Source organism: Gouania willdenowi, chromosome 1 (genome assembly GCF_900634775.1).
Source record: "Gouania willdenowi chromosome 1, fGouWil2.1, whole genome shotgun sequence".
NCBI lineage: Eukaryota > Metazoa > Chordata > Actinopteri > Blenniiformes > Gobiesocidae > Gouania > Gouania willdenowi.
In genome coordinates this window covers 21,677,463-21,703,843 of record NC_041044.1, presented here as the reverse complement: position 1 = coordinate 21,703,843, position 26,381 = coordinate 21,677,463, and the positions used below count along the sequence as shown (strand labels likewise).

At 37.6% G+C, this 26,381-nt stretch overlaps 1 protein-coding gene and 1 long non-coding RNA gene across 4 annotated transcripts in view; one reads left to right on the top strand and one right to left on the bottom strand.

Annotated features, from left to right (window-relative positions):
* cntln (centlein, centrosomal protein) overlaps positions 1–26,381 on the top strand; it is a 105,759-nt gene that overhangs the window by 68,930 nt on the left and 10,448 nt on the right. For both annotated transcript variants that reach the window (XM_028457186.1, XM_028457195.1), the window contains exons 20-26: positions 2,673–2,882; positions 4,760–4,857; positions 8,827–8,953; positions 11,887–12,024; positions 13,605–13,790; positions 20,091–20,288; positions 25,481–25,555. In XM_028457186.1, the coding sequence (XP_028312987.1) occupies positions 2,673–2,882; positions 4,760–4,857; positions 8,827–8,953; positions 11,887–12,024; positions 13,605–13,790; positions 20,091–20,288; positions 25,481–25,555 (1,032 nt within the window). The remainder of the gene's footprint in view (positions 1–2,672; positions 2,883–4,759; positions 4,858–8,826; positions 8,954–11,886; positions 12,025–13,604; positions 13,791–20,090; positions 20,289–25,480; positions 25,556–26,381) is intronic.
* On the bottom strand, positions 421–26,381 carry LOC114469581 (uncharacterized). Of its 2 annotated transcripts, XR_003674790.1 has the most exons (6): positions 26,214–26,381; positions 13,622–13,798; positions 13,461–13,542; positions 2,202–3,779; positions 1,679–2,120; positions 421–555 (listed from the first exon to the last, which is right to left on the bottom strand). It is a non-coding gene; the product is annotated as an uncharacterized LOC114469581 (long non-coding RNA). The 2 variants fall into 2 exon arrangements; XR_003674789.1 differs by having other exon boundaries at positions 1,679–3,779.

Here is a 26,381-nt window from a genome sequence, read left to right as displayed (position 1 = left end):
CCTCATTAGGATTTATTATCGGTTTCATTCTGTTTTGCTTTTCCCTTTCCTACCTTTGGTAGTTTTGTTTTTACATTTCAATAAGCCCCAGTAAATTCAGATTGAATTGACATTTACTGGAACATGTCAGTACTCTGTTTGCAGGATCATATATTTTCACAGGCCAATGGATATTAACTTTTTACTTTGTAGACATTATAGTCAAAGGAAGTGATGTCACATTCCCACTGGATCAGGAAGATAAAGTAATCAAAAAATTCAGGACTTGCAAAAATAAAACAAAGACCAGATTCCTCGTTTTAATATAATTGATTTTGGTATATTTAAAACATACATTCCTGGAGGTGGGAGAGGGGGTTAGGGTTTGGCAATATATCTGAATGATGAAGGTTGAATTAATAGCCTATTTTACAGGAAGTGCCATCAATGCCTCTCTTAATTCCTGCTCAACTGCCGCTGGGGTCATAGCTCTCCTTGGTATTTTCTACTCTCCTTCTCGTTCTTCCACTTCTCCAGGGGATGTGGAATGTGTGTCTTCAACAGAGCTGAGGAAACCTAAAACAAGAGGGATTCTATTAAAAGGTGTCAGCCAGAAACAAGATATCAATAATCACTGTGTATGCAGAGATGAGAGCTAACCTCTGGGATTATGTGGTTTCATTTAGGTGTGTGTGTGTGTGGCTCTTGTCTGTGTTTTAGCATTTACTCTGTGTGTACAGTGTATATCTTTAGGGATCATATTTCACATTTATGTCATTAGGCATCCTTGATGTTTGATATGATACAAGAGTAGCTAATTGTGGCAATATTGAACCAAATTCAGTCTGGTGTGACTGAGCTGTTAAGATATTAAATGTTTTTTGTTTTTTTTTTCTACAGCTCTACCAAATCGTTAGTAGTGATGAGGTGGATTTGATCTTAGTTCTTTTAAAATCATTGATACACTGCCCATTGTGCACGACCAGTTAGTGCCATCATCATTCATCAATCAAAGCCCTCACTGAATGCTGAACTCACTCTCTTCCAAAGTGTTCTCAGATTTTTAAGGGCTGCTTTATTATGCACGCCAATCACTAAGAGAATTAGACCCTATTGACCAAGCAGCAGCATCATCTGTTATCTCATTAGCATAAAAAGAGAGATTCACCACAGATGAGATATTAACACAAAGCCAATGGCTCTCTTGTGAATAACGTACAATATTTCAAACATGTGTTAACTTTGTAAGTGCAACATACATTTATAATTAATGACATGTAGATGTAAAGACTTAGGGCCTTATTTTGTGCATGTAAAAAAAATCTATAATGTTGAAAAATAAAATGAAATGTTTTTGTGTATCTCCTGAAAGGTGTTCAAGTATCCCTAGGGGTACACGTAACCCATTTTGGGAATAACTAGATTATACAGAAATCTCTACAAACATTTTTAACCTAGAGAATATATATAATATAAAATAAAATGTAAATGTATTTATTAATTTAATGTTTACCTATCACTATGATTTGTTCATTAAAAGACCATACATAATAGACCTATGTATATTGCTTAATACCTATTTATATTGCTTAATACAAATTATCTTTCATTTGACATTAAAACCTCCACATCCTAAACATGAAACATGGATTGATTTAATAGTAGTCTATTAAATCAATCCAACCATGATGTCCCTTACTGTATCAGCCTCAGGAGATGATGAATATATGAAGAACTTTATTCATATCTACAGTGTTGTTGTCCTGATGCTGTTTGACCGTGTGACAGTGAAAACTCTCTAAAGTTGGACAACCCTAGGCCTCAGCAACCCTGAAAAAAGGAGCAAGCGGGTCAGAAAGTGAATGGATAGATAAAGTTGTCTCAACTAAACTGAGCCACCATTGCAAGAAACGGTGCTGGTCCGTTTTGCCTGCGTTGCGCACAGCCTATGGTTGAAGAGATGTTCGCAGATTCCATTTTCTTGCGTTGATGTCCACTGTAATCTTTGCAGCTTGTCTGCAAATATTACACTTACGGTTGCATGTAAAGAGGAAAGCATCACCTCCACAACAGGCCCGCACCGACACCTGCCGCTGAGCCACACACGCATACGACACCACGCACTGTTACCAGCCACCTGTCTGGTAAAAACACAGATGTTTAAAAACCTGTTCATGCTGGTGAACGCTAGCATTGTGCCTGCGATCTGCACCAGACCCTACCTGCGATGGAAAACACCTTCTTCCATGTGCTCAAAACACAGCTCAAATCTGTGCTTTAGGTGAAATAGTGGCCTTACAGTCAGAGCAGGGTTGTCAACTCGTCTGTCAAGTAATTCTTTTAGTCGGTCGGTGGCAAGAGGGGAAAAATGCTTATTTTGATTCTACTAAACATAACCAAATTTCATATTTACTTATGTATTATTATTTTTATCTATCTTTGGATTTTGTTGTACAAAACTGCTTCTCTAAACTGTCATTTTCCCCCTTATTCTGGGATGCTAGTTTGCATACATTTTAAGTATTTTTAAAAAAAATTTTTTTTTTAAGACTTAGGATCCTGAAGTACAGTATTTATGATTATGATAATTATATAAACATATGTTTGTATTTGTTATGTTTTCTTCCTGATGAATGGAAACAAACTTGTAAATTTCACCATTACCTGGGCCTAACTATTCTTTTAATCAACAGAGGCTAACTACTGACCTGGCTGGTGTGGAGCAGCAGAAAAAGGTTTTGGAGATGGAGCTGGAGCAGTGGAAGCAAGCCACGATGCCCTTGCAAGCAGCACCAGTACCAGTAAACATTACGTGCTCCTGCCAGGCTAGAAGCCCCGCCTCAGTTACCCCTGACTCCCAGGCTCTGGAGGCAGACCTCAAACAGCTCCAAGCCAAACTTAAGGTTGGGATTTATAACTGCTCTCATGCTTTGTCCTATTGTGCATGACCTGTTAGATAAAGCTTCTAATAGGATGAGGGTATTAAAGACTGATCTCATTTCCAATTTTGTGCACTATGAAGCTTAAGGGAATAATACATTGAATAACATGCTATGAAATTAAGGCTCAATGGCTCAAAAAAAAAAAAAAAATCTTCAAAGGAAATGGATCATAAATATTTGCACATACTGCTTTAAATTGATAATAGGGACTTTTAATAAGCACAACACATTATTCACAAGTATTTTAGTATCCTTTTGCTTCCTATTCTGTATGTCCTTTTATTTATTTTCTCAGATTAGTAATGTACCAACTTACTATGAAGCAGCAATGCTACCCATGATCCCACTGTGCTAAACAATGCTCTTTTATACCACTGGTGGAATTTCTAATTAGGTTTTTAGTTAGAATAAATCTTGTCTTGCGTATTTAATCAAGTTTCAATATTTCAAGAGTTGAAATGAAACAGCTTGAATTCCTTGAGGATAGAAAGTTTAAAGTCAACTCTGAGAGGGTTTTTCTTTCAAACAGGTGCGGTTAGCCAGATTTCAACATGTTTTCGAATTTCTTATCATTTGATCTCATTGCGAAGTACCTGTCAAAGAGAAAAGAAATGAGGAATAATGGCATAGACGTGCTTGACATGGTAGTGAATGAGGTGTGCAGGATACCACCGCATTATCGTGCTCTGAGCAGCCGGCTCGTCAGTGTCACAGAGCAGATTGCAGCTGTCGTTGCACTCAGCCGGGGAAGTCATGCCAGGTGACAGCAAAGAGGGATGCACTGTCAGGGCGCGGGCACTGAGAGCGTGCATTGTCAAAGGCTCGTGTTTGTACAGTTCCCACCAGAGACAGGGGCCCCTAAACCAAAGTGAACACGCACATTCAAATATCCATCACGGTGGGAGTTGGAAGCCAACCTGTCAATATGTGTTGGAAGGAAAATCTTTGTGGTTAAAATGATTATGCACAGGGGTGCACATAAGTGGCGTGCAGGTGCGCATGCATTACCAAAATTACAAATGTGGACTAAATTAAAAGTTGAAACTCGCATTTGCACAGCTAAGATTTTTGGGATTGATGGAAGTTAAGAAAGGGAGAAAGTTCCTGATAAGGAGCTAATTTTTTTAGTTTTTCAGCTATAAGAGATGATGACATTCTATAGGATAACAGAGCTTTCAGTTCTTTAAAATAGTAATTGTAGTACGTGCTTAAAAAGCAGTAATTTTGTTTGGTTTTTAGATGATTTCTTTGGAAAGCTTCATATTCTGTGAGGTTTTAAAGAACTAATATTTAGTTGTGTTGTTTTTTTTTTTCAGGTAAAATTAAAGTAACATTTTATGCCATCTATGCATCCCTCCATTATTCTCCTGCTGTAAGGTATTTAAAAAAGTAAGCACCCAAACAACAAACCTCTCCTGAGCACCAGACCAAAAAAAATGATGTGCACCCATGAAGATGGAATATGTTAAGGTTTCATTTATTCAGTTTTTGTTGTTTTTCAGAAACAGAAATTTACTTGTAAATTTCCTGAAAAACAGTTGTTTGAATAAATGAAACCTTAACATATTGTTCAAAAAGAAGACTTGCTGGAATTACCCATGATTATGAACAAATATTTTAGGAGAGTTTACAGCTACCTATCATAGTATACCAGTACATTTTTTAACCTGTTTCTAAATGTATCATAGACCTTTCTGTGCAGATTTTCCAAATGTAATTTGGACTGTAGCTATAATGAGGAGGCATGCTGTGCTTGACCTGTCATCAGCTGTGTCGCGAAAACTCAACCCTCTATTGGACACGCTCACATTAACAAACATCTTGTGCCCTTCCCTCAGAGTACGAGCGCTGAGGTCACCAGGCAGGTGGCAGCTAACAAAGCCCTGCGAGGCCAGCTCCAGGAAAAGGACGACAAGCTCCGCCACCTACAAGACAAGTTAGTTTTTTTTTTTTTTTTTTTTACCTTTGTGGTGAAATTAATTGTGCTACTCCTTAATTACTCCTTTGGTTTCTCCACTATACCAGTTATGGTATTTTACTCTGTGTTGCTCTGTCATCTCCCAGTCATGTCTCTCTGTGTGTGTGTGTGTGTGTGTGTGTGTGTGTGTGTGTGTGTGTGTGTGTGTGTGTGTGTGTGTGTGTGTGTGTGTGTGTGTGTGTGTGTGTGTGTGTGTGTGTGTGTGTGTGTGTGTGTGTGTGTGTGTGTGTGTGTGTGTGTGTGTGTGTGTGTGTGTGTGTGTGTGTGTGTGTGTGTGTGTGTGTGTGTGTGTGTGTACGCCTGCATAGTTTGCTCCCATCTCTTGTGTTTGATTCCACCATGTGGCAGCATTCAGTCTGCTGCACTCCTCACTGGCATGTCTCCCTTAACATTTTTGAAATTATGTATGGAAGGAAGTGTATAAAACGATAAAGGAATCAGGATGTATGCTCATGTGTGCATGTGGGTGTCTTTAGTGTCATGCGATGTGATGCTGCTTACGTGGGTTGCTGATCAAAGCTGCGTATTGATTTGTTGTGTGCTGCAGGAGGCACCGCTTTGGCCCTTGACACTGAAACCCACACAGTCTTACTCTGGCCTGTGGGCCACAAGTCGTAATGAGTTTCATGGTTTACCTACTGTAGCACTCCATGCATTACATATAGTTAACGCATATAGCTAAATGCATTCCACTTAGGGGAACTGTTGAGATTTGAACCATGCAAGGCACACACTCGACTTCTGCTTTGGGTTTTCTATTTGAACCGAAAAGGAATAACTTCGCTCTCCTCTCCTCCCACTGTGTATTGTGCTGGGTCCTCTGCCTTCCACACTCAATAATGTATCCAGGGCATGTGTACAATCACAGTAAGATATGTGTTTGTGTGTGACCAAAGCACAGAGGAAGGATCACAGCAAGTGTCCCAAAGCAATGTTTTAGCGACAGCCTGTGCCTCTGCTTGGGCTCATGTCACATACTCACACACACACACACACACGTATCCCACCATCTCCCCTTGCCTACCATTTATTTGACCTGCATGAAGGGACTCCTTCTCAGAATGAAAGACATGTCTAGACATCTCTGAAATATACATCTCAGCACATAGCAGGGAGCAAGGTTGTTTCGCCTTAAAGAAGAGAAGGGGGAAAAAAGAAATGAATTTCAAAGTATACCGGCATGTCCTCAGTCAATATCCGGCACTATGGCCCTGCCTTATTTATGAAGCTGCTTCTTTCATCTTTTGCCCTGTTGTCTATCAGCCACATGAAACGTCCGCCCGTGCTTCATTCTTAACAACCAACACCGAGAGTACGCACGCGCTCTCTCTCTCTCATACACGTGTATTTCAGACCACTGACTGTTATCATTACAATGCACGCATGCTTTATGAACAATATTGCCAACAAGCACAGAACAAAGGGAACAAACTTGTGAGTGATCAGGTTATAGTTTGAGGCGCTCTCTCTCTTTCCACTAACACTCATAAATAGAGATCACACATTCCAGCAGAAGCCTTATATATTCTTCATTCTTTTTCTTTTTTTTATCCTCGATTCTTTTTGGGGGTGGAGAGGAAGAGACCATCTAAAATAAATGCTGTCGATCTAATTGCCATTTGCATTGGGGCAGAGGGACCTGCTGAGGCTCTTATTGCTCCTCTCTGTCTTTAAGTCAACACCAGACAGTCATCTGAAAGGTTCAATATGGGTTTTCTCATTAATGGCCAAATCCGTAGGGTAACCAGCATGCGCTACTTCCCCCACATGGTCTCGAGGCAAGACTCCTCTCTCATTTAATTTAATGTCACTCCAATAGGACAAGTTCACATTTATTTAAGCAGTCTGCCCTCAGGCATTCTCCCACCTCAGGAGGCAGGGACATTTGCTTACACTAAAGCAGTGGTTTGCAAACTTTCCACAGTCCCGTACCCCTTCAGACATTTAACCTGAAGCCATCTACCCCTGCCGCTGCACACTTAGGAAACATAATAATTTAATGCAGGGTTTTTCAACCTCATGTTGGGTCGCATGGAATTCAAATGGGGTCCTGAAATGTCTAATCATTTATAATAATAAAACTAAATGCTGATTAAAAATATATTTTAAAAATCTTTTAATTGTTATTCTTTTTTCAAATTAAAACACCACACACAAAAAAACAATCTTAAACAACTATATTCTATATTTTCACTTTCTCAAATATAAATCTAGTTCAATTAAAATGCAGTATAAAAATATCCGAGCTGTCGTTTTGTGCACTTATTCTTGCAACAGCAAATATGATCAAAAGCTAATTCTAGAAAGACAGAAAAAATTCTGGAGATGCCAACAATTTGTGATATTAAAATGGGGTCACAATCCAAAAAAGTTGGGAACTGCTGATGTAATGTCACATACAATGTATAAAATTTGTCTCTGAATTTTACCTATCCTGTTGAGGAACAATAATAATAATAATAATAATAAATATAATAATCTGTAACCATGGGTAGTCTTACATCAGCTAATGTGTGGCAATGCATGGAGGCTCCTGACTGCTGGCGATTTATATTATAGTTTCCAATTTATTTATTTATTTATTAATGCACCCCCTATGACAATATGCGTACCCCTGGGGTTACCCGTACCCCACTTTGAGAACCCAGGCACTGAAGCATTTGCTGTCCTATTGCTTCATCTGTTTATTTAGAATACACAAACCATGATGCATTTGAGGTGTTAAGCGATTCACTACATCTTTTAAATAACAGATAATCATCATGTGGCTTTTTAAATAATTGCATCCTTTAGGCTTTCATTCTATTTGTTCTGATTCCTATAGCAACATTCAAAAATGAAGTACACATACATTTTTTTTACCAAAACAGTGAAAAAAAAAACATGTTATTGCTGCTCCCCCTGATAATATCTTATTAGATGAAAAGTTTATTTTTTATCAGTTGACTTTTTTGTGCATTGTATTGTGGGATGTGGAGTCCCGTAAACAAATGCATAGAAGTGTTTTTACTGCGTTCTTACTTGGCTCAATTGTTGTTCTAGTTTGTTCTATGGGCGACCGTGGCTCAGGTGGTAGTGGGTCGTCTTCTGATCGAGAGGTTGGGGGTTCGATCCCAGTATCTGACTATGTGTCGAAGTGTCCTTGGGCAAGACACTGAACCCTAAGTTGCTCCCAGTGGTCGACTAGCGCCTTGCATGGCAGTCCTGTCCCACTGGTGTGTGAATGTGAGAGTGATTGGGTGAATGAGCTGATATGTAAAGCGCTTTGAGACTCTGCTTCAGTGTGGGGATAAAGCGCTATATAAAATCAAGTCCAAGTCCATTCTCGGAATTCCCCGTGACATCAGAATGATGTAAAAACACTTCCCACAATGCAATTTCCGAAATGTCAACAAACAGTGTTTACGGTGGAGATAAAACCAAAACCACAAAGCGGCATATGCAACCTTTTTTTTAGGAAAATAATTTGTCCAAAAACAGAGGTCTGCCTCTGATGTGACTTTTGTGCAGCTCGTGTAATGCTGAGCTGGAAATAATAAACATTTATATGCTTGATTAAAGTCTCTCAAATAGTGTCATTGTTGATTTGAAATGCAGTTTGTCAAAAAGAACTCCCCTGTCACGCTTGATGTGCCATTCCCTGCCAGAGCAGTCGCCCTAATAGATGCCAGTTGGAATTACATATGCATCCTTATTTCACACCCCACCCCTCCACTTTACCCAAACAGCATGCCAGTGTATTTAGTTGTCATAATGAGCTGTCATGCCTGATGCACTGCTTGGGGACACTGAGACTGCCAGCGTTGCGTGTGTGTGTGTGTGTGTGTCAGATTCAGTGTGTGTGATCTTCTATGTAGATGTGTAGACTTGAAACTCATTTTTCTTTAATGGGTTTTCGTATGTGTGGCTTCTCGTGCTTGTTTCTAGGGTGAGTCACGCAGAACGAGATGTTACGATGAAAAGGCAGCTGGTGGAAGACTTAAAGACACGGCTGAAGTTTCTGCAGGAGATGGAGAAAAGTTATAGGGGACAGGTGGAGGAGCTTGAGAAGAAGGTACATACATAACACCTGATTACCGTCACACCTACTTATCCCCAGGGCGCTCAGGAATGATGACGGAAAAGAAAATTACAACTGTTCTCAGTTCTCAGCATTTCTCATAGCCCAGAGCTTTTTAATCCTAGAATGGAACACTTAACTCCGCAACTCTTTTATATAGTTTCAGCTTTTTCAATCGTATATGAATTTATACTTTTTGTGAAAGTTTAGCAAGTCATACAATGAAAACATTTTCTTTAACATGGAATTGCGGTCCCCACACAAGATGTAAAATGTGCTGCAAACTAGGGGTGGGAACCTCCGGTTACCTCACGATACGCGATACAAAGCTCACAATAACGATTATCTCAGATAACAAGAAGAAAAAAAAAAGATTAAGTGAAAAAATATTTCTTTTATTTTATATTTCTGAAAGACAACACATTGAAAACGTGTCCTATGAACAGTGAACATTTCAGTAAAGTGTCAACATATCAATATAAATGAATAAGTATCTCCAGTAGTGCTTTCTGTAAACAAAAAACAGGGTTTTTCTTACCAGTGACACCATTATAGTGCAATATTCCAGTAAACAATATATTGGTTCCTTCAACAAACAGTGACAACATCTCTGTGAACACCTACCTGCATATTTTAGTGAAAAAGCAGAAAAGGTTTTGAAAAAAAAAAATAAATAAATAATTGATCGTGCGGAAAAATATTGCGATATATAGCCGTATGGAGATATCGTCACACTGCTACTGCAAACTGAGCCATATTTCAGCCCAGTTTGATGTCACTTGTGCTCGACCAGTCATACTGGTCCTAAGGAACAACCCTACTGGACTTTGGTTCAATGAAACCCCTATCCAGCATGTTTTAGATGTCTCTCAGCTCAAACACGCTTAAATCCAATGAAAGCGTCATCACGCAATTTTACAGAAAGCCTCATTACGAGCTACTTCAAAAATCAAGTGTGGTACATCAGGGCGACACCTAAATCACTGTAGTCAATGTACAACAGGTATAAATTACACCCTATGGGGCGGATTTACTTGGCCACTTGTTGGGAATATACAAAGAGTTCAGCGCAAACTGGTGCAAGTGCAAATGGAGTTGAGACCGCCCAATTTAAATTAGCATTTTGCGCATTCAACAGCGAAAGCACAAAATTACATTTGATGAAGCTAAGTTGGAGTTGATGGTGCAATAGAGCAACAGGTGAACTTCCCTGTCTGCTGCACAAACCATTCAATGATGTAGCCCAGTGGTTCTCAAAGTTCCCCCTATCTCTTATTTCTGAATCCAAATACTCCCCTTTGTCCGACTACAACATTTTTTTCAGAATACTCTAAAAACACAACTATAGAGAATAAGTGATAACACACATTTTGAAGAATTTCATTTTGTAAATAAGTGGAATAAAACAGTATTTAGTGGCTCCTGAATAGATTTAGTTCTATAGTTTTTATCATTTCTGGTCATCAAATAAACCCTATAGTCATTATAAAATGTTCCTATTTCTCTCTCTCAAGGACCCCCTGTAATGTCATTGCTTACCCCCAGTTTGAGAAATACTGAAGTAGTCAATATAAATGAAGGTGCTGTTACTTGAATGGACATAAGAATTAAATGTTATTTTTTTTCCTAATTTAATGCGACTATTCCGTCAGTCCCTGTCGCATTGTTCATATCTTATTTCATGGAAAACAGGCTCCTTGGCAAAGGCCAGGAACTGTCCTATTGATCTATTGATAACATTGATCTTGAGTTACTGCAGCAACAGAGAAAGCAGTCTGCAGCACTTGAAGATGAGATACTGGGCATTACCCAGCAGGTCTGAGCTGTCCGGTGTAGCGCTCTGTCGCACGCGCCCCGGTGGGAATCTCACGTAATCGCTGTGCAAATTACGCAGCTGTTCAGCACTGCTTCTGGGCTGACACTTGCCATCAATGCTCTGAAAAGAGTGGTTAACGTTGCTCAAATTTAATTCAATTCAGTCATTTATTGTCATTATCATATAAATATTATCTGCAAAACCTGGAGAGGAAGACACAGCACAGGAGGTGCTACAGACATGCGCTCTGCTCTGTTTCTTTCTGTATCTCACACAGTTTACACTGCATTTTCCTTAGGTGGCTGTTAATATAGACTGTTGTTTTATTTCATTTATTTATTAAACCCGAAAGTTTAACTGGAGCATTAAAAGTCAGTTATTTTTGTTTCCCCTGCGTCTTCTCTGTGCGTAATGCTGTGAGAGTTACCACCAACCTTTGGGACGTACAAAATTTATGTGCAAAAAAAGAACATGACCCGCAAACAGCTCCAAGTTTGATAAATGTGACTGCGCGTACTGCATAAATGTGTTTGCATTTTCTGCTCCCAATATTTTGCGTCTCTCAGCTGATCCGCCGAAATTTCAGACACGCTAAAGGTATTGTGCACGCGCACTATGTTACGTGCTTGACAGATGCCTGATGTTTGCACTGTTTTTACAGCCAGAAAACTTTAAGTGTTTGGTTATAGAGTTGTTGTTTTTTGTCAAGCAAACAATTCAGAAAATATATTTATTTTATTGTAATTTTTGCTGTAAAAGTTCCATTCACTGAATTTACCGATTGCCTCAGAAGAGAGGAAAATCAATTACCAATAATCAACGAGTCCCGGCTAGTACGGCTTAAATGTTTCTGTCTGCACTAACCATGGGGTGATATATAAGTGGGATACTCTTATCAGTATCAGAAACCTTCTATTAAGTTTAAGTTGTATTTTTTTTTTTACCTGCAATACGAAAACTTTTATTTCATAAATTTAAAAAACAATTTTACATTTTCTAGAAAACATTGTTGAAAATTTTATTGTATTGTATTGTATGCATACGCACAGTTTTGCATCATTTATCATTTTCCTTTCAACCTTCTTTGTTCTTCTTTGCTGTTATGTTATAGGTGAAGACATTATCTGAGGAGGCCTCGAACAGGAAGGCCTTTATTGAATCTCTAAAGAGGAGACTGAGTGTGGCAACTACAGAGAAAGGCCAATATGAAGCAAACTGTACAAAACTGAAAGAGGGCCTAGAAAAAAAGGTTGGACCCTTTTAGAAACTTTTCAGTGCTTCAATGCCAGAAGAATGTGTGTGCCTCTTTGGTTATTCCTTTTTAAAACCAAATAACAAATATATAGTGTGGTTATTTTGTTTTACTGATTTAAACCCAAAACAGAAATACAACTTGTTCTGTTTGTGTGACAGGGAAATTAGAGTAAGAACTAAAGTCCGCTGCACCTCCCTCCACAGGTCCTGGACCAGGTCTCCTCACACAATAGGACTGTTTAGGATTTATTTCAGCAGTTTTCTCGTCCTGCTCATGTTTTCATTCAGCCTGTGAATGTTTTAGCTCGTAAAAAGCTGCTCACGGTTGTGTTTTGTTTTCGCGGTGTTATGGTCCAAATAGTGTCCAAATAAACTAACTATCAACTGTGGGGCTGGTGTGAGGATCAATAGATGTTAGAACTTCTATAATTTGACACTTTGGCAAAAACAATTACAGCTTTTTTGAGGGCAGTAAAATGTTTATTTTGCACGTTATAAATACCGCTAACGGCAGCCGTCAACGCACACGGAAGTTGATCTCAAGAAACGAGGAGCATTTGTGGATTCATTACACCACCTATCATGTGCATTTTTTACGTATTTTTACGTGTGCATTTTCCATTTTTTGGTTTTGATTTGTAATGGTAATGGTAATGTTGGCAGATATTCATAGATTCGGATTTCCAGCATCAATAACTCTAACGAAACGTCATCGACACAAATTACGCCTCTGCCATCAGTGTGAGGTGGAAAACATGCTACAAGATAATTTTTATCAAACGCAGCAAAGTAAAAGTCCGACTGTGTGTCCCCTCTGTGTGGTGAGATTAAAACATGAAGCTCTTGTCCTAGTTTCCCCCGTAAATATCAAAATATCACACAAACAACACAAGCTTGTTTGGATTTTGGTTTTTTCGTTTTCCTGTTTCTGGTTTTAAATTAATAAAACAATTAGTTTTTTCTATTTTTTAATTTGGTTTTGAAAATAAAAATAACCAAAGAACGAACACTGATTCAGAATAGAGTGGGAAAAACTGTATTATGTGATTTTGTGAGCTAACATCAGTGCTTAGCTTTTGGCCATTTTAGCTTTGTTGTGAAGAAATTATTATTATTACTATTATTTGCAATGCTATAATATTTGATACTGTAATTTAACTTGAGGGGAAAGAATTGGAGTGGGAACAAATTTTCCTAAACATCTTTATATTAATTTTAAAAAATATTAATTTTGTATTTTAGATTTGTTTTCCCTTGTTTGGTATATGATTTTTTTTTTTTTCAGGCTTATTTTAAGACTGATTTTATAGGATAAGATACATTTAAAATGATTTTTGTCCAGACCTCTGTTAGTAAGTCAGTGGTAGATAAAAATTTTTGTGGTTACACCATCTTTCCAAATATCCTCTGATCAATTGAACTCCTGGTCACCTGAATCAGAATTGTTGAAATCCCACACAAGCTTGAAAGTCATGATCATTCCTGTTTCCCAGACCTTTGTTGCATCTTTCTCCTTGAAACAAAAGACAAAAGTTAGTTTTTTACTGACCGGTTCAGTCTGCCTTTATTCCACAGGAGCAGCGCATACATACCTTGCAGGCTCGAGTGGGTGCCAGTGAACAGGCTTTGACTGCACTGGAACAGACAGCCACTGAGCAAATGGAAGGGTTGACCCAGCAAAGCTCCCATGCCTTGGACAAGCTTCAGAGGCAGCTCAGCCAGGCCTACTCCCAGCTGGAACAGCTACATTCCTTCATCAAGGTACAGAACTAAAGAGGAAATGAGTTCAAAGTTTGTCATTGGACTTTTTCACTGTGATGTCAAAATAAGGAAATTAGGAATGGATTTTTCACTTCTAAAGTAATCAAATGTAGTATTGTTTCATTTTAAAGTTGTGGCGAATGATAAATCTCAGGTTGTAAACTGAGGTCACTTCTTATTTCCTCTTCCATTCGATAATCAAAGTACAGTAGACCACAGGTTTGCAATTTATATTGCAAATGCATATATTGGAATTATTATAGCCACTGTGTTGCATGTGCTAAATTTAAGAGCTCTAAGTTAAAAATTTTAATCAATTATCAAGGGAATAGTTTTTTGTATAATACGCAAGTACATGTTGATGCAGACGCATTAATGTTTTGTATTTGTACATAATGATTGGGTTTGTACGTAAAGAGTACAAAGATTTGGACTTATGTACTATGCAGCTGAGCAAACTGGTTAAATGCAAATTTTTTGCATGCAGAGCCAAATAGCACAGAGGATTAGGGGAAAAAAAGGTCACTTTACTTTCATCATTATGTGTATAATTTTACATCTGCTGATGTTTCATAATGATCGGCCCTTTGGACCTATAAAATCAGACTGTAACATAATGGAAGTGCTTTTCTGTACTTGTCTGTAAGACTAACTAGACGCTGCTGTTTGGTTTTGACATGCGTCAAGGCAAAAAATTAAAAAAAAATTCCTTCATTTTGGTCGGAGCTCCCGGAGCAGTTAAAACACGCCCAGTCTTTACTATAAAATCTCCAAAGAACAAATGATGCTACGCTAACTATGCTAGGGGTAGGATGATATACAAAGTTCACGGGACAAGACGATAAACGATACTGAGTTAGCGATAAACAATAGGAGACGATATTTTAGAGAAAAAAAAGCCCCAAAAAAATACAGTTTGGGAAAAAATAACCATGCTTTTATTTGACTAACTCTGAGCATACTTGCATATACTTTTCACCTGCATCTTTTCAGCTCAATAGGAAAAAAAACTTAATAATGATAACTAGTAATAATAGTAAATGAGAAACTTTTCTTATTTAAATTGCGAAAAAATGCCACTCTGCATGCCTCGTATTGTCTTTATTGAATAAGTCGACGTGTTTGACTCAGTGCGATGTAGTAATAGGACAAAACAATAGACTATCATCTTAAACTGACTATTTTTTATGGGCAGAAGAGGTGAGGAGGACAAGTTGGCTTTAGATATGACTTATGACAGGGTCAACATCGGTGGTTCATGATTTAAGAAGCCACCAAAACATCACAAACCATCATTCTCAGCCAATAGCAAAATTCCATTGTAATAGCCTGGTTTCAACCCATAGAAGGCAGTCACTCTTACATTTTTACAAAATACACCAAATTAAAATAGTTGTAATTTAATGTCAAGACTAAGGCTAATCAACAGCACTACTTTATACCAAAATATGTTTGTTTTCAGCAGTAAAAAAGTGTTTTTTGAGTTGTTACTCTTTAAAAACTGTCATGGATAGTTTTCATTGCAACAAGGAGTCTGGATTGTCTTTGAAAAGAATCAGGGCACCGGTTAGAGTACAGTGTGTTCCCATTGAAAGCTGCTGGCTTAATCATCACCTTGAGGTTTAAATGATAGTCTGTGTGAGAATGATAAGTATGTTCGTCACTTTTGTTCTATTGAGATCTCATATTAAAAGGGTTGGCAGTAAATTTCCCATACATACTGTACGTGTTGAGGAAAAAGGGGGAAGATGGCCCAGTGGAAGTTTTCATTCCTCTTGTCATGTCAGAGGGTTTTAGTTCAGCTGCATTCTTTTTAATGTAGCACATGTAACTATGGTAACATTAGGAATGGGAATGAACTTTTTCTCCCTGAAGTTTGTGGCCCATTTCTTATCTACCTTATTAATCATGCATATAATAAATATTTATCTACAAGTACCCTAAACATTGATGCTATATTACATGGAAAGGCTCTCTCATATAGGAGTGGATGAAAGTTCAATTCATGTATGACTTTTCATTTCCCATAACCCTAAGCTGTTGGGGCCACATGGTGGTGTTGAGGATTCACATCATTGTTTGTCTCCCTCTGGCTCTTTTGATCCCCTATAAGAACACCAAGCCCTTTGATTCGACAGCCTGACGTCCGGAGGAGATTTACTCTTGTCATGTATTGATCAGAACTGCAGGCGCTGTGCGTGTGTGTGATTTTGTGTGTCTTTGAGTTGTTGTTTTTTTTCCTCCATTGTGGCTCTATGTGGTGCATGGGAGTGTATTTATGTGTGGAAATCTTTCTATTGTGTGCCAGAATACCCTCTTGGCCCCTGCACATGCCCCAGGCTGTAAGCACTGCTCTTGAACTGCTTAGCAGTGGCCCTGCATGTGGTGACTACAACACACACACACACAGAAACACACTTTTTTCTTTCTAATGTTAGTTTGATATGACAGCTTTCAAAAACTTTCAAATTCAAAACTGTGCAGATTATGACTTTCTTTTAAGGAAAAAAGCATAGAAGACTACACTAAATGCTACATGATAGATTTATAAGACCTCCCACAAATGAATTTGTCAGCCACATTTAGCTGTGAAAGGGGCTAACATAAATTGACTCCACGTTTTCAGGACATATGATAACTTTAAAATACCTCTTTTTTTTTTGTATCACTTTCCCTTATAATTAGCTTTATCTTCTCCCACTCTGCTCTTTATATTTCTTAATGGCCCTTTCTCTCTTTATGTGTGTAAAGAGTATTTCAGAGGTAGTTAGTTATTGAAGGGGATATATTTGAGCTCCTCTTTTGATCCCCATCTTCTTCCTCTAATCCTCGTCAAGTTTAAATTGGTCCCCTGGCAAATTTACACAGCGTTTCTACTGCAGACCAGGCAGAAAGTCCTTAACAATCGCACACACTCACTTCCTTTCGATAAATTTTATTTGATTATGTGTGTAAATACTTACATTTATCCACCCTGTATGCTTATCTAAGCCTAGGCTAAATGAGGAATAGATTCACTACTTGTTCCTTTCTGAATCCTTTTGCGCTTAAGACTTTACAGCAATTGATTTTAACCTGTGACTAGTGACAGTGAATATCAATAGGATTGAAATAATTGAATAGTATTGCTCACTGTTTAATAATAAAGTGTTTAACCTTTAAAGGCCCTCACTGCACTCAGATCTTCAAAAGTTAGTTTTTCCTTGACTTTTTATATTTTTACACTAACAGTAATACATTGCCAAATTACAATTTACCTTTTACGTTAATTGCACATTTTTTACTACGTGTGGTATCGTCACCATTACTGGCTCTTTCCGGTTTTCCACAAGAGGGTGTTGATGTTATAAACGTTAGTTCAATCTGCATGTGGAACCCAAGCACAAAGAAGTCCTCTAAATGGACACAAGCATTGAGACAAACAAGGAACGAATTGCGACTTGCGTGCTTGCTTATTGGTCTGTGGCTTTATTGCAAAGCAATAAGAAAACCAGTATTCCAAATGTGCTTTATATTGTACCAAAACATCACCAAAAAAAAAAAGGAGAGACAGATTTGGGAAACACATTCCTAAAGTAGGATTTGCAATGTGACCATGATGGCTGAAAAGCTACGCACCAATTAATGTGCGACAGCAAACTAAAGTGGTGTGACAAAGTGTTTGCCCCCTTCCTGATTTCTTACATTTTTGAATGTTTTCCACACTTAAAGTTTTCAGATCATCAAAAAAATTTAAAAAATAGTCAAAGAAAACACAAGTAAACACAAAATGCAGTTTCTAAATGAATGGTTTTATTAATGAGGAAGAACGAAATCCAAAGCGACATGGCCCTGTGTGAAAAAGTGTTTGTCCCAGCTCCTGTTAAAACATAACTGTGGTTGATCACATCTGAGTTCAATATCTGTAGCCACACCCAGGCCTGATTACTGCACACCTGTTCTCAATCTAGAAATCACTTAAATAGGACCTACCTGACAAAGTGAAGTAGACCAAAAGATCCTCAAAAGCTATAGACATGCCGAGATCCAAAGACATTATGGAAAAAATGAGAAAAAAGTAATTGAAATCAATCAGTCTGGAAAAGGTTATGAAGCCATTTCTAAAGCTTTGAGACTCCAGTGAACCACAGTGAGAGCCATTATCCACAAATGGCGAAAACCCGGCACAGTGGGGAACTTTCCCAGGAGTGCTCAGCTGACCAAAATGACCCCAAGAGCGCAGCAACGACTGAAGAGGTGACAAAACACCCCACAACAACATCTAAAGAACTGCAGGCATCACTTGCCTCAGTTAAGGTCAGTGTTCATGACTCCACCATAAGAAAGAGAATGGACAAAAATGGCCTGCATGGCAGAGTTCCCAGAAGAAAACCACTGCTAAGCAAAAAGAACATTGAGGCTCGGCTCATTTTTGCTAGAAAACATCTTGATGATCCCCAAGACTTTTAGGAAAATATTCTGTGGACTGACGAGACAAAAGGTAAAGGCCGGGCTCTCAGAGGATGCTACATCCAAATTCAAGCTAGCTTTAAAAATTGCCGACCCTGCCTTTAAGTGTGGACAACATGCAAAAAAGTAAGAAATCAGGAAGGGGGGGCAAACACTTTTTCACACCACTGTACATTACATATTTGTATCTTCAAGGCCCTGGTCCAAACATTAGGTAGGTTGAAACAAAAACCCTTGTACTCGGTGCCAAAGCCTAATGCAGTTGTTCTCAAACATTTTTTGTAGCACTCCCCTTGAAAAATGAACATTTTACAGCTAACCTCTGCAACTAATTTTAGGTTTTTTTTTTCTTTATTTTTATTGAAAATATAAAAATTGTGAATATTCTTCTTAAAAACTCTTAAACAAAATATGCAATCACATTTTAGTTAAAATAGTAAGTAACTAATAATAATAATAATAAAGTTATTTGAGTGAAAATACATTTTTTGTTGTTTATGCTCAATGTTCAGCAAGGCTTTCTCGCAAGCCAGGCAGCCACCACCATCCCCCCCAACCGCCCCACCCCAACTCCTTATGATGTCGCGCCCCACAATTTGGGAACCACTGGTCTAACGCAAACATAGTTTAAAACAATACGTTTAAACAATACGTTTCAAACGCACCGCAACACCACCCCGGAAGGCATGGCCCCACCCCTCTGTTTTCCACTACTTGCAGAAAAGTCGTATTTTAGGATACAATTTATTTCTGAGAATTACATTTCAAAACAAGCACTCACATGGGCCAGATTTGACCCAAAGGCTTCAAGTTTGGCATTGTTAAAATTATGTGTTGATCGTTTAAAAAAAGTAAGCGATGGTAGTTACTTGTTCCATCTCACAATACAGCCAAAGTCATGCTCACAATCCGCAGGATCATGGGTGCTGGGAATAAGGGGCCTAGACTCAAGTACTCAATCAGTTTTCTCCAATAATAGCTACTGCTGCTTCTCTGATGTACTCCTGGTTCAGCTCCTGTGTAAAGTTAAGTTGCTGCTACTCAACTTTATTATGTGAACACACCCCTGTTGATTCACAGTACCATTGGTGCAATTGCTCTTTGTTTATTTACTGTCTAATAAGAACAAGTTTCACTTGTTTTTTTTCTTGTAGTGCAACTTTTCCTCATATGACCATCTATTCCAAGGTCAGTTTCTCAATACCTTACAAGGGAATGATACAGAAGATTATTGCCTCGATCAATAAGCTCAAAATGAAGCAAAGGGGAGTTTATTTTATTGACTTTCTTGTGTACAGTGGCAGTATCAACATTTAATTGTCTCTCCTTATTTAGAGAAAACTCCCATTTAGTGCCTGACAACTGTGCCATCTCAGGCCTTATCCTCTCGCTTGCCTTTTCACTCGGACTGAATTTAAAACAGCCCCCCGTAGCTTAATTATTAACGTGTTATGCTACACTGTTGTACTGTGAGACATGTAGAAAGCAAATAAATAAATGAATGGCAGTATTTTCAGGAGCTGCCCAATTTTCTCTCTGTGATGCATGATTTTGTGTCCTTTGAGAATTTAGTAAAACTTGGGAGCGTTTGATATCAAAGCAGTGTTCCCTCAGCTTTGAATCGGCTGGGCAGCCAACCCCTCTGGTCCATATTCTACAGGGGAGCGTACGGCGAAACCAAGGAGAATCTGAGTGTGTCAAACTCAATATTCCTCCATAATGTACTAGCCCTCTCTGGCGCATGCTTGATCAATTTTATTTATTCATCTGCCAGGCAGAGCTTTCTCTCTTGTTTTTCTAAATGCATTTCATCATTCACTTTTTTTGACTTTTTTTCCTCCTCCCCTTCAGGTCCTGGCTAGTGAAATACTTTTAGACATTCAGGAGGTCAAGCAGCAGTTGAAAAAGAGGAGGAGGTTGAAGCAGGCTAACTCAATGGAAGCAAAGGGCGGCCTCTCAGCCAAGTCCATGATCAAAGCCAAGTCCATCGCCGCCTCCATTCTCAATATGTCAGAAAACGATTTGGAAGATATAATGGAAACTGATCAGGTAAGCTTAATGGCCAGTGGTTTGACATTTAACACAAAATGGTTACTTAAGGATCTTTATTTTTTTATTTTGCCCAAAGCACTCTAAACCTACAATGGATTTGTACTATAACCTTTCTAAACACCCTAAAGGTTTTTTGATAAGTTGTTATAATGATTATACCTGACACTAGAAATGAAACAATTGCATCAATATCTACTTGTAATGTAGTGGTTTTGCGTTAGTCAAAAGTGAGTTGGTGTTATGCAGCTTTCTTGACTTGAGGTGAAAGAAAAACAGAATGTTTGGGTTGGTAGGATTGTTTTTTTTTTCCTGATGTTAAGTAAAGTACGCAAGCTTCTAACTTTTGTTGAAACTCTGTAGCACATTGTTGAGCATGTACTGGCACAAAGAGGGATGTGACATCATGCTACAGCAGGTCGAAGATCAAACCTCAGCCCACAGGAGCAGCACTTGTCTACTTAAAATGGCACAAATTGAGAAAGTTAAATCTTCTTTTCTCATCGGTGAAATGAAAACTCTTTCCTCTAACTGTTGGCTGCTTGTAGAACTCTGTGTCTTGCACTCTTTTTGTAGCAGTCCGTCTCTCTATACAATAGATCATACCCAGCCATGTCATCAATTAACACTTCACGTTACAATCAGCCTCACATCCCTTGGGACTTTCTCTCATCTATCACAAGATGAGAGAGGGTGCAACAGACACTTACTCACACTTGAAACCAATTTTAGCCTTTAACGGCGCAGCTCCACCCAGGTGATGACAGCAAACAGTTTCTCACATGACAAAAGGTCCCTCTCACCACAGTTGAAACCTCTGTAGGTCAAATTCTTGTCTCATTATCCTTCTCCTCTCTTCATCATATTAATGCTAACACAAATGTTTGTTTGATTAGTAGATAATAGTTGCATATATATATATATATATAGTTGTATAAATGTACAAGAGAAAGCTTACTTTCAACGTTATAAATTCTTATTGAAAAATAAGGGGACAAGCATCTTAAATTGACATGAAGATGGGAAACAGAGGTGATCATATTATTCGAGGAGCTTTCAACGGGTATAACATTGTATTGAAACTAGTGTAAACTGATTATTGTATTTTTATCCCCTAATAAAAAAAATTTGCACTTTTTTTTTTTACAGCAGCTTGAACCCTTATTTTGTATTAAAGTTTTATTCAGTTGATATTCAGTTTTATTTACTTGAATGTACTATTTATTATTCAACACATTCAAATCTGCACTTTCTCTCTTACCCAAAGTTGCACAGACAAACGTACAAAGCGCACAAGCAAACAACCTCAGCACTTGTGCTAATCCTTTCCAATGTGCCCATATTTACTCACTTGTATCGTGCTGCATTCTTTTATTTGCCCCTCCTGAATCCATAGAATGTTGCAAAGCCCCACAAAGGCCCGAGCAGCTCTAGCAGCTCTCCCTGGGTAGCTTGATGTTAATGATCCAGAGGTAATAAGGCTATAATTGCCAGACTGGTTTGTTTTGCACTTAATGTTGAATGGAGGGTCAGTGCTTTCTCATACTTCTACCAAGGGTGGACAAGATCCCTCTCTCTTTCTCCACAGAGTATGTGCTTGTGTAATAAGAAGTTAAACAAGATAGTCACAATATAATCTTTTATTTCTTAGATTTTCTGTAATTGCACATTAATTTCAAACCTTTGTCTTTTACAAATCAGGTTTTTTATTGTTTTATTGTTATTTACCAGTTAGCTATCTGAGCTATTGCCACAGGTTATTTATCAAGATGACACCATTATTTGAGCAATTTGTGCTTATTGACCATGTATGAAATCGCAAAAGGTTTAACAATAAAGACAAGTGCATGAATACAAATAACAATTAGCCCCATAGTATGCATTAATTGCATATAACAAGATTAAAGAAGGGGAATTCCTTTGTTGGAAGCAAAGAACGGCCTCTCAGCCAAATCAGAGTGGTAGCTTTAGAAAGCAGCAGAAGATGTAGGTGTATAAGAGAGGAAAAGGGCTGTAAAAAGCTAGAATTTAGTAATGCATACTGAAGTGATCAAGAATCATATTAATTGGTAAACGGTGCAATCTAATAATGTAAAGGAAATGTAAGGAAAAAGCAGCCACTAATGACACTTTTATTCAAAAATTAATTTAAGTAATTGCTTTATTACTTGAGTGAAAGTACAGATACGCCATGTCGAAAACCATTCCACCACTAGTAAAAGTAGCTCAGTCAAATTGTTAGGTGAAGTAGTAGTAGTACTTAAGTAATGAAAGTAATTCAACAATACAACCGTTTTATTTGCCCAAAATCATTTCTTTTTATTTATTTTAATTGTTAACAAACACTAAAAAACTAATAAAATGCAATGTTTAGTGCTTCTTTGGTTTAGGTAACCAGACCATATATTGCCAGCATTAAACCATTGTTTTGTGTTTCGAGAACCTTAAACATGGGGCCTGAGATACAGCCATGGATGCTCAGGGAGAGTATCTTTGTCTATCTTCTATTAGACATGACCCGCTTCTCTTTGATTGGCTCTTGCATTGACAAACATGACATATTAAATGTTTTATAGAATTGTAACAACACAAGTGAGGATCAACAGAAACTTTTAGTATCACAACTGAAGCAATGTAAAAACCTACAGTAAGCTGACAGGAGAGGAAAAGTACTGAGTAACAAGGACATCCATAGAAATGTAATGGAGCCAAAAGTACAATATTTGTCTTTCAAATGTAATGGAGGGAAGATAAGAAGTATCTCCATATTCAAAAATACCTATTTGGAACAGTAATTAAATCAATTTACTTTGCTAGTGTCCACCACTGAGCAATTGTCAAACAATCCGATTTTAGTGTCATCCAAGCTAGTTTAACACAACAGATCAGACACAATCAATGCAAACAGTATATGCTTCAAGTCTTTAAAGAAATACTCTAAGCTAAATTTTAAGACAGTTCAACTGAAAGACCATCATATATAAACGTTACTATTAGAAGTGAGAGGTGATTTAGAAGCTGCATTTAAATTATATTTCCACCGTAATGTTCCTGGTCCTCTTAACAATAGTCATAACGCCCAAGGAACTGGATGCCACTTAGGGGTGTGTATTGCCTGGCATCTGGCGATACGATTCTTATCCCGATACATAGGTCACGATACGATACGATACGATATATCCCGATATTAAAGTATAAGGCGATTATTAAGTTTTTTTTTTATATATGACTTAAAAAACATCTAATCTGTACATTTGTACACCTTCATGAGAACATTATGTATGAAATATATTTTATTGGCATATTTTACACTCAAAACATTGGCTTTAACATGCCATGTGCCAACAACTTAAAATAAAGAAATAACACAACCTGCCTGTGCCTTTTAAACCAACTTTGACTTTAGTGCAACGTAACTGAGGTATATGCCTAGAACAACAAATAAATGCAGAAAGTAGTTCTTTCTTTTTAGATTTTATTGAAAAAACATAAGCTGGTCAACATGCCCAGGTTTCAGCACACGTCATTGTGCAGTTACAATGTCTCCTGCCGTGGAAAAGACTTTCCTGGTTAAATAAAGGTAAATAAAAAAAATTGAAATAGATGCATTTGGAATCGATCCGAAAATCGGGCAATGTAATATCGTGATATATCGCCGAATCTAATGCCATTTTCCTGAATATGACATCAACGTGATATGCAAATGCTGATTGGCTGAAATCTCCAAAATGGCCTTCCCCACTTATAAAGGGATGTTACATGTATTCAAAGGCTAAAAGCTGAAATAAATGACTGACATGAAATAGTAGTAACATTATTATTCAGCTTCAGACAATTTGAAGTACATCTATGTGATGGGTTGCAAATAGCTTTAAGGATTAGTGTGTAGAGAAGTTACACCCTTGACATCATTTAACTCAACTACATTTATTAAGTTCTTACAGGAAACTGATTCCAGACAATATCCTCTCCATCCAGCCCTCATACATACACCCAATTGGATCATTGGATTGATTATAGGATGTTGGCTTTTTATGGTCAAGACTTTGTATGAGCAACAAAGTTTTAATTCAAAAATGCATTATTTTCTCTACCACGCCTCTGACCCTTTGAGCTAGCACAAGACTCATCGCTCCTCTCCCATAGGAGCATCACCTGGGTTTAAAGTGTAGAGGTAGCACATTAGTGCTGAGGTATACATGGTTGAACTGCAGCTCCACACCCGCTTCATTAGAGTAACAAGGCTGTGACTGTGTTAGGTCTTTTTACATGAGTAGTATGCAAAGGCACACTACTAACTTTGCCACCAACTCTCTTGAGATCTTCTTAAAAGTGCTAGCTAGTGTGATGTTACATTTCTGCCCTCCAGCAGCAGGTCTAAGGAGGCCAATGCTGGAAAACCTCTCGTATCCTGAACGTATAAAGACTTCTATGAATATTTAGATTAAACTAAAAAGTTTTACCATTTTGTTTAGTTTATTTGAACTAAAAAAAAAAAAGCTCAGTATTGAGTCCATTGACCTATAAATGGTTCCACTTAGGGCTTATCAGGAAACCTAGGAAAAACACTTTTCATGACCTTTTGTAAAACTTTCCCAGGGACGCAGCCTTAAGCTCTACACTTTCATCTAGCAGAATAAATGCTGCACACTGTGAAGCACATTGCTCATTTTTGGAATTTTGCATTGACAGGCAGCAGTCTCTGTCTTAACAAAAACAGCTCAGGTCTTTATTTTTTACCTAGAAGTTGCAATATAATTATGACAGTGCTCTCTCTATTCATATTTTTTTGCACAAGAGATGTGCCTTGCACAGATTTGACCAAAAGTATTTTTCCAATGTAGATGAAATTTCATTTAATGTCATTTAGTGTGCCAATGTCAGATGCAGCGAAAATGTTTGCTTTGTTTAACAGACAAAATAATTATGTAACTGTTTTTTGGTTTCAGTCTATTAAAACAAAATTATTTTAATTTCCACAAGTTGTTCTCTAATATTACTTTTTTATGTGGTTTTAATTTGCTCAAAAAATGAATTAATTGATTGTTTTTCTGTTGTTCGTTTACAGTATATTTTTTATTGATTTGACATTAATTTTAACCCAACATGGGTTGCTGGTTTTAAAATTGGGTCTAATTGAACCTCTAATTAAATTGCCAAATATTGTAATTTGATTGTTTTGTTTTTTGCAGGCGACATCAACCTGCACAGAAACTTCCAGAGACCAGGAGTGGATGGATCATATAAGCCATGTTCTACAGCAGAAGGTCATTCTCACTCTTTACTCACTCCTGTGCATTGTGCTATGACGTTGCGCAGCTTTATTCTCTAATACAAGGAAAACCAATGCTTGCTTAATTTCCCTCAAGAGTAAAATTATAGATGTAACTTTAATTATTTGTTTATTAGTAAAAGTTATGCAGTAATTAGCAGTAGGTGTTGCAGGAGGGAAATACAAAAACAGTTTTTGTGTTCTTCCATCACAAAGGTCTATCCATTTCCTTATATCTATTTTTTTTTTTTTACTGCAGCTTATACGAGATGACTTGCAATGGCAACTACTAGAGGAAACGGCTGACTGTTGTCGAGAAAACATAAACCTAAACCTAATTGTACATTATGAATTACATTCAATATTAATTTTTATTTTTGTGAATCCAACAAGTCTAGCATGTTTTCCTTGAAGAAGTTGATCTTCTAATCTAGAAGACCTATCATGATCAAATTATTTAATGATTCTAACATGATTGTAATTTTATTCAGGTATTCATGTAAACCTTTGATATGAAACTGTTATTCTTTCATAACGGAACAATTTCATGAGTTTCTAATTGTTTATTTGTTTTAAATGTTTTCTAAATAGTCAGTTTTACGTGGCTGACATACAAATTTCTCTTTACTTTGAGAAAAAAAAAAAAAACTCACTCTGGTTTCAAGACAAACTGGAAATCGAGGATGGATTTTAGGTCCAATCCCAGTGATCCTGCTCCAGGCATTTAAAAAAGTAAGATACAAAAGATAAAACGCCAAAATGCTCCTACATTCTCTCGGTGTGCTTTGTGTGTGCACAGCCACTCATCTGTGAGTGTTCTG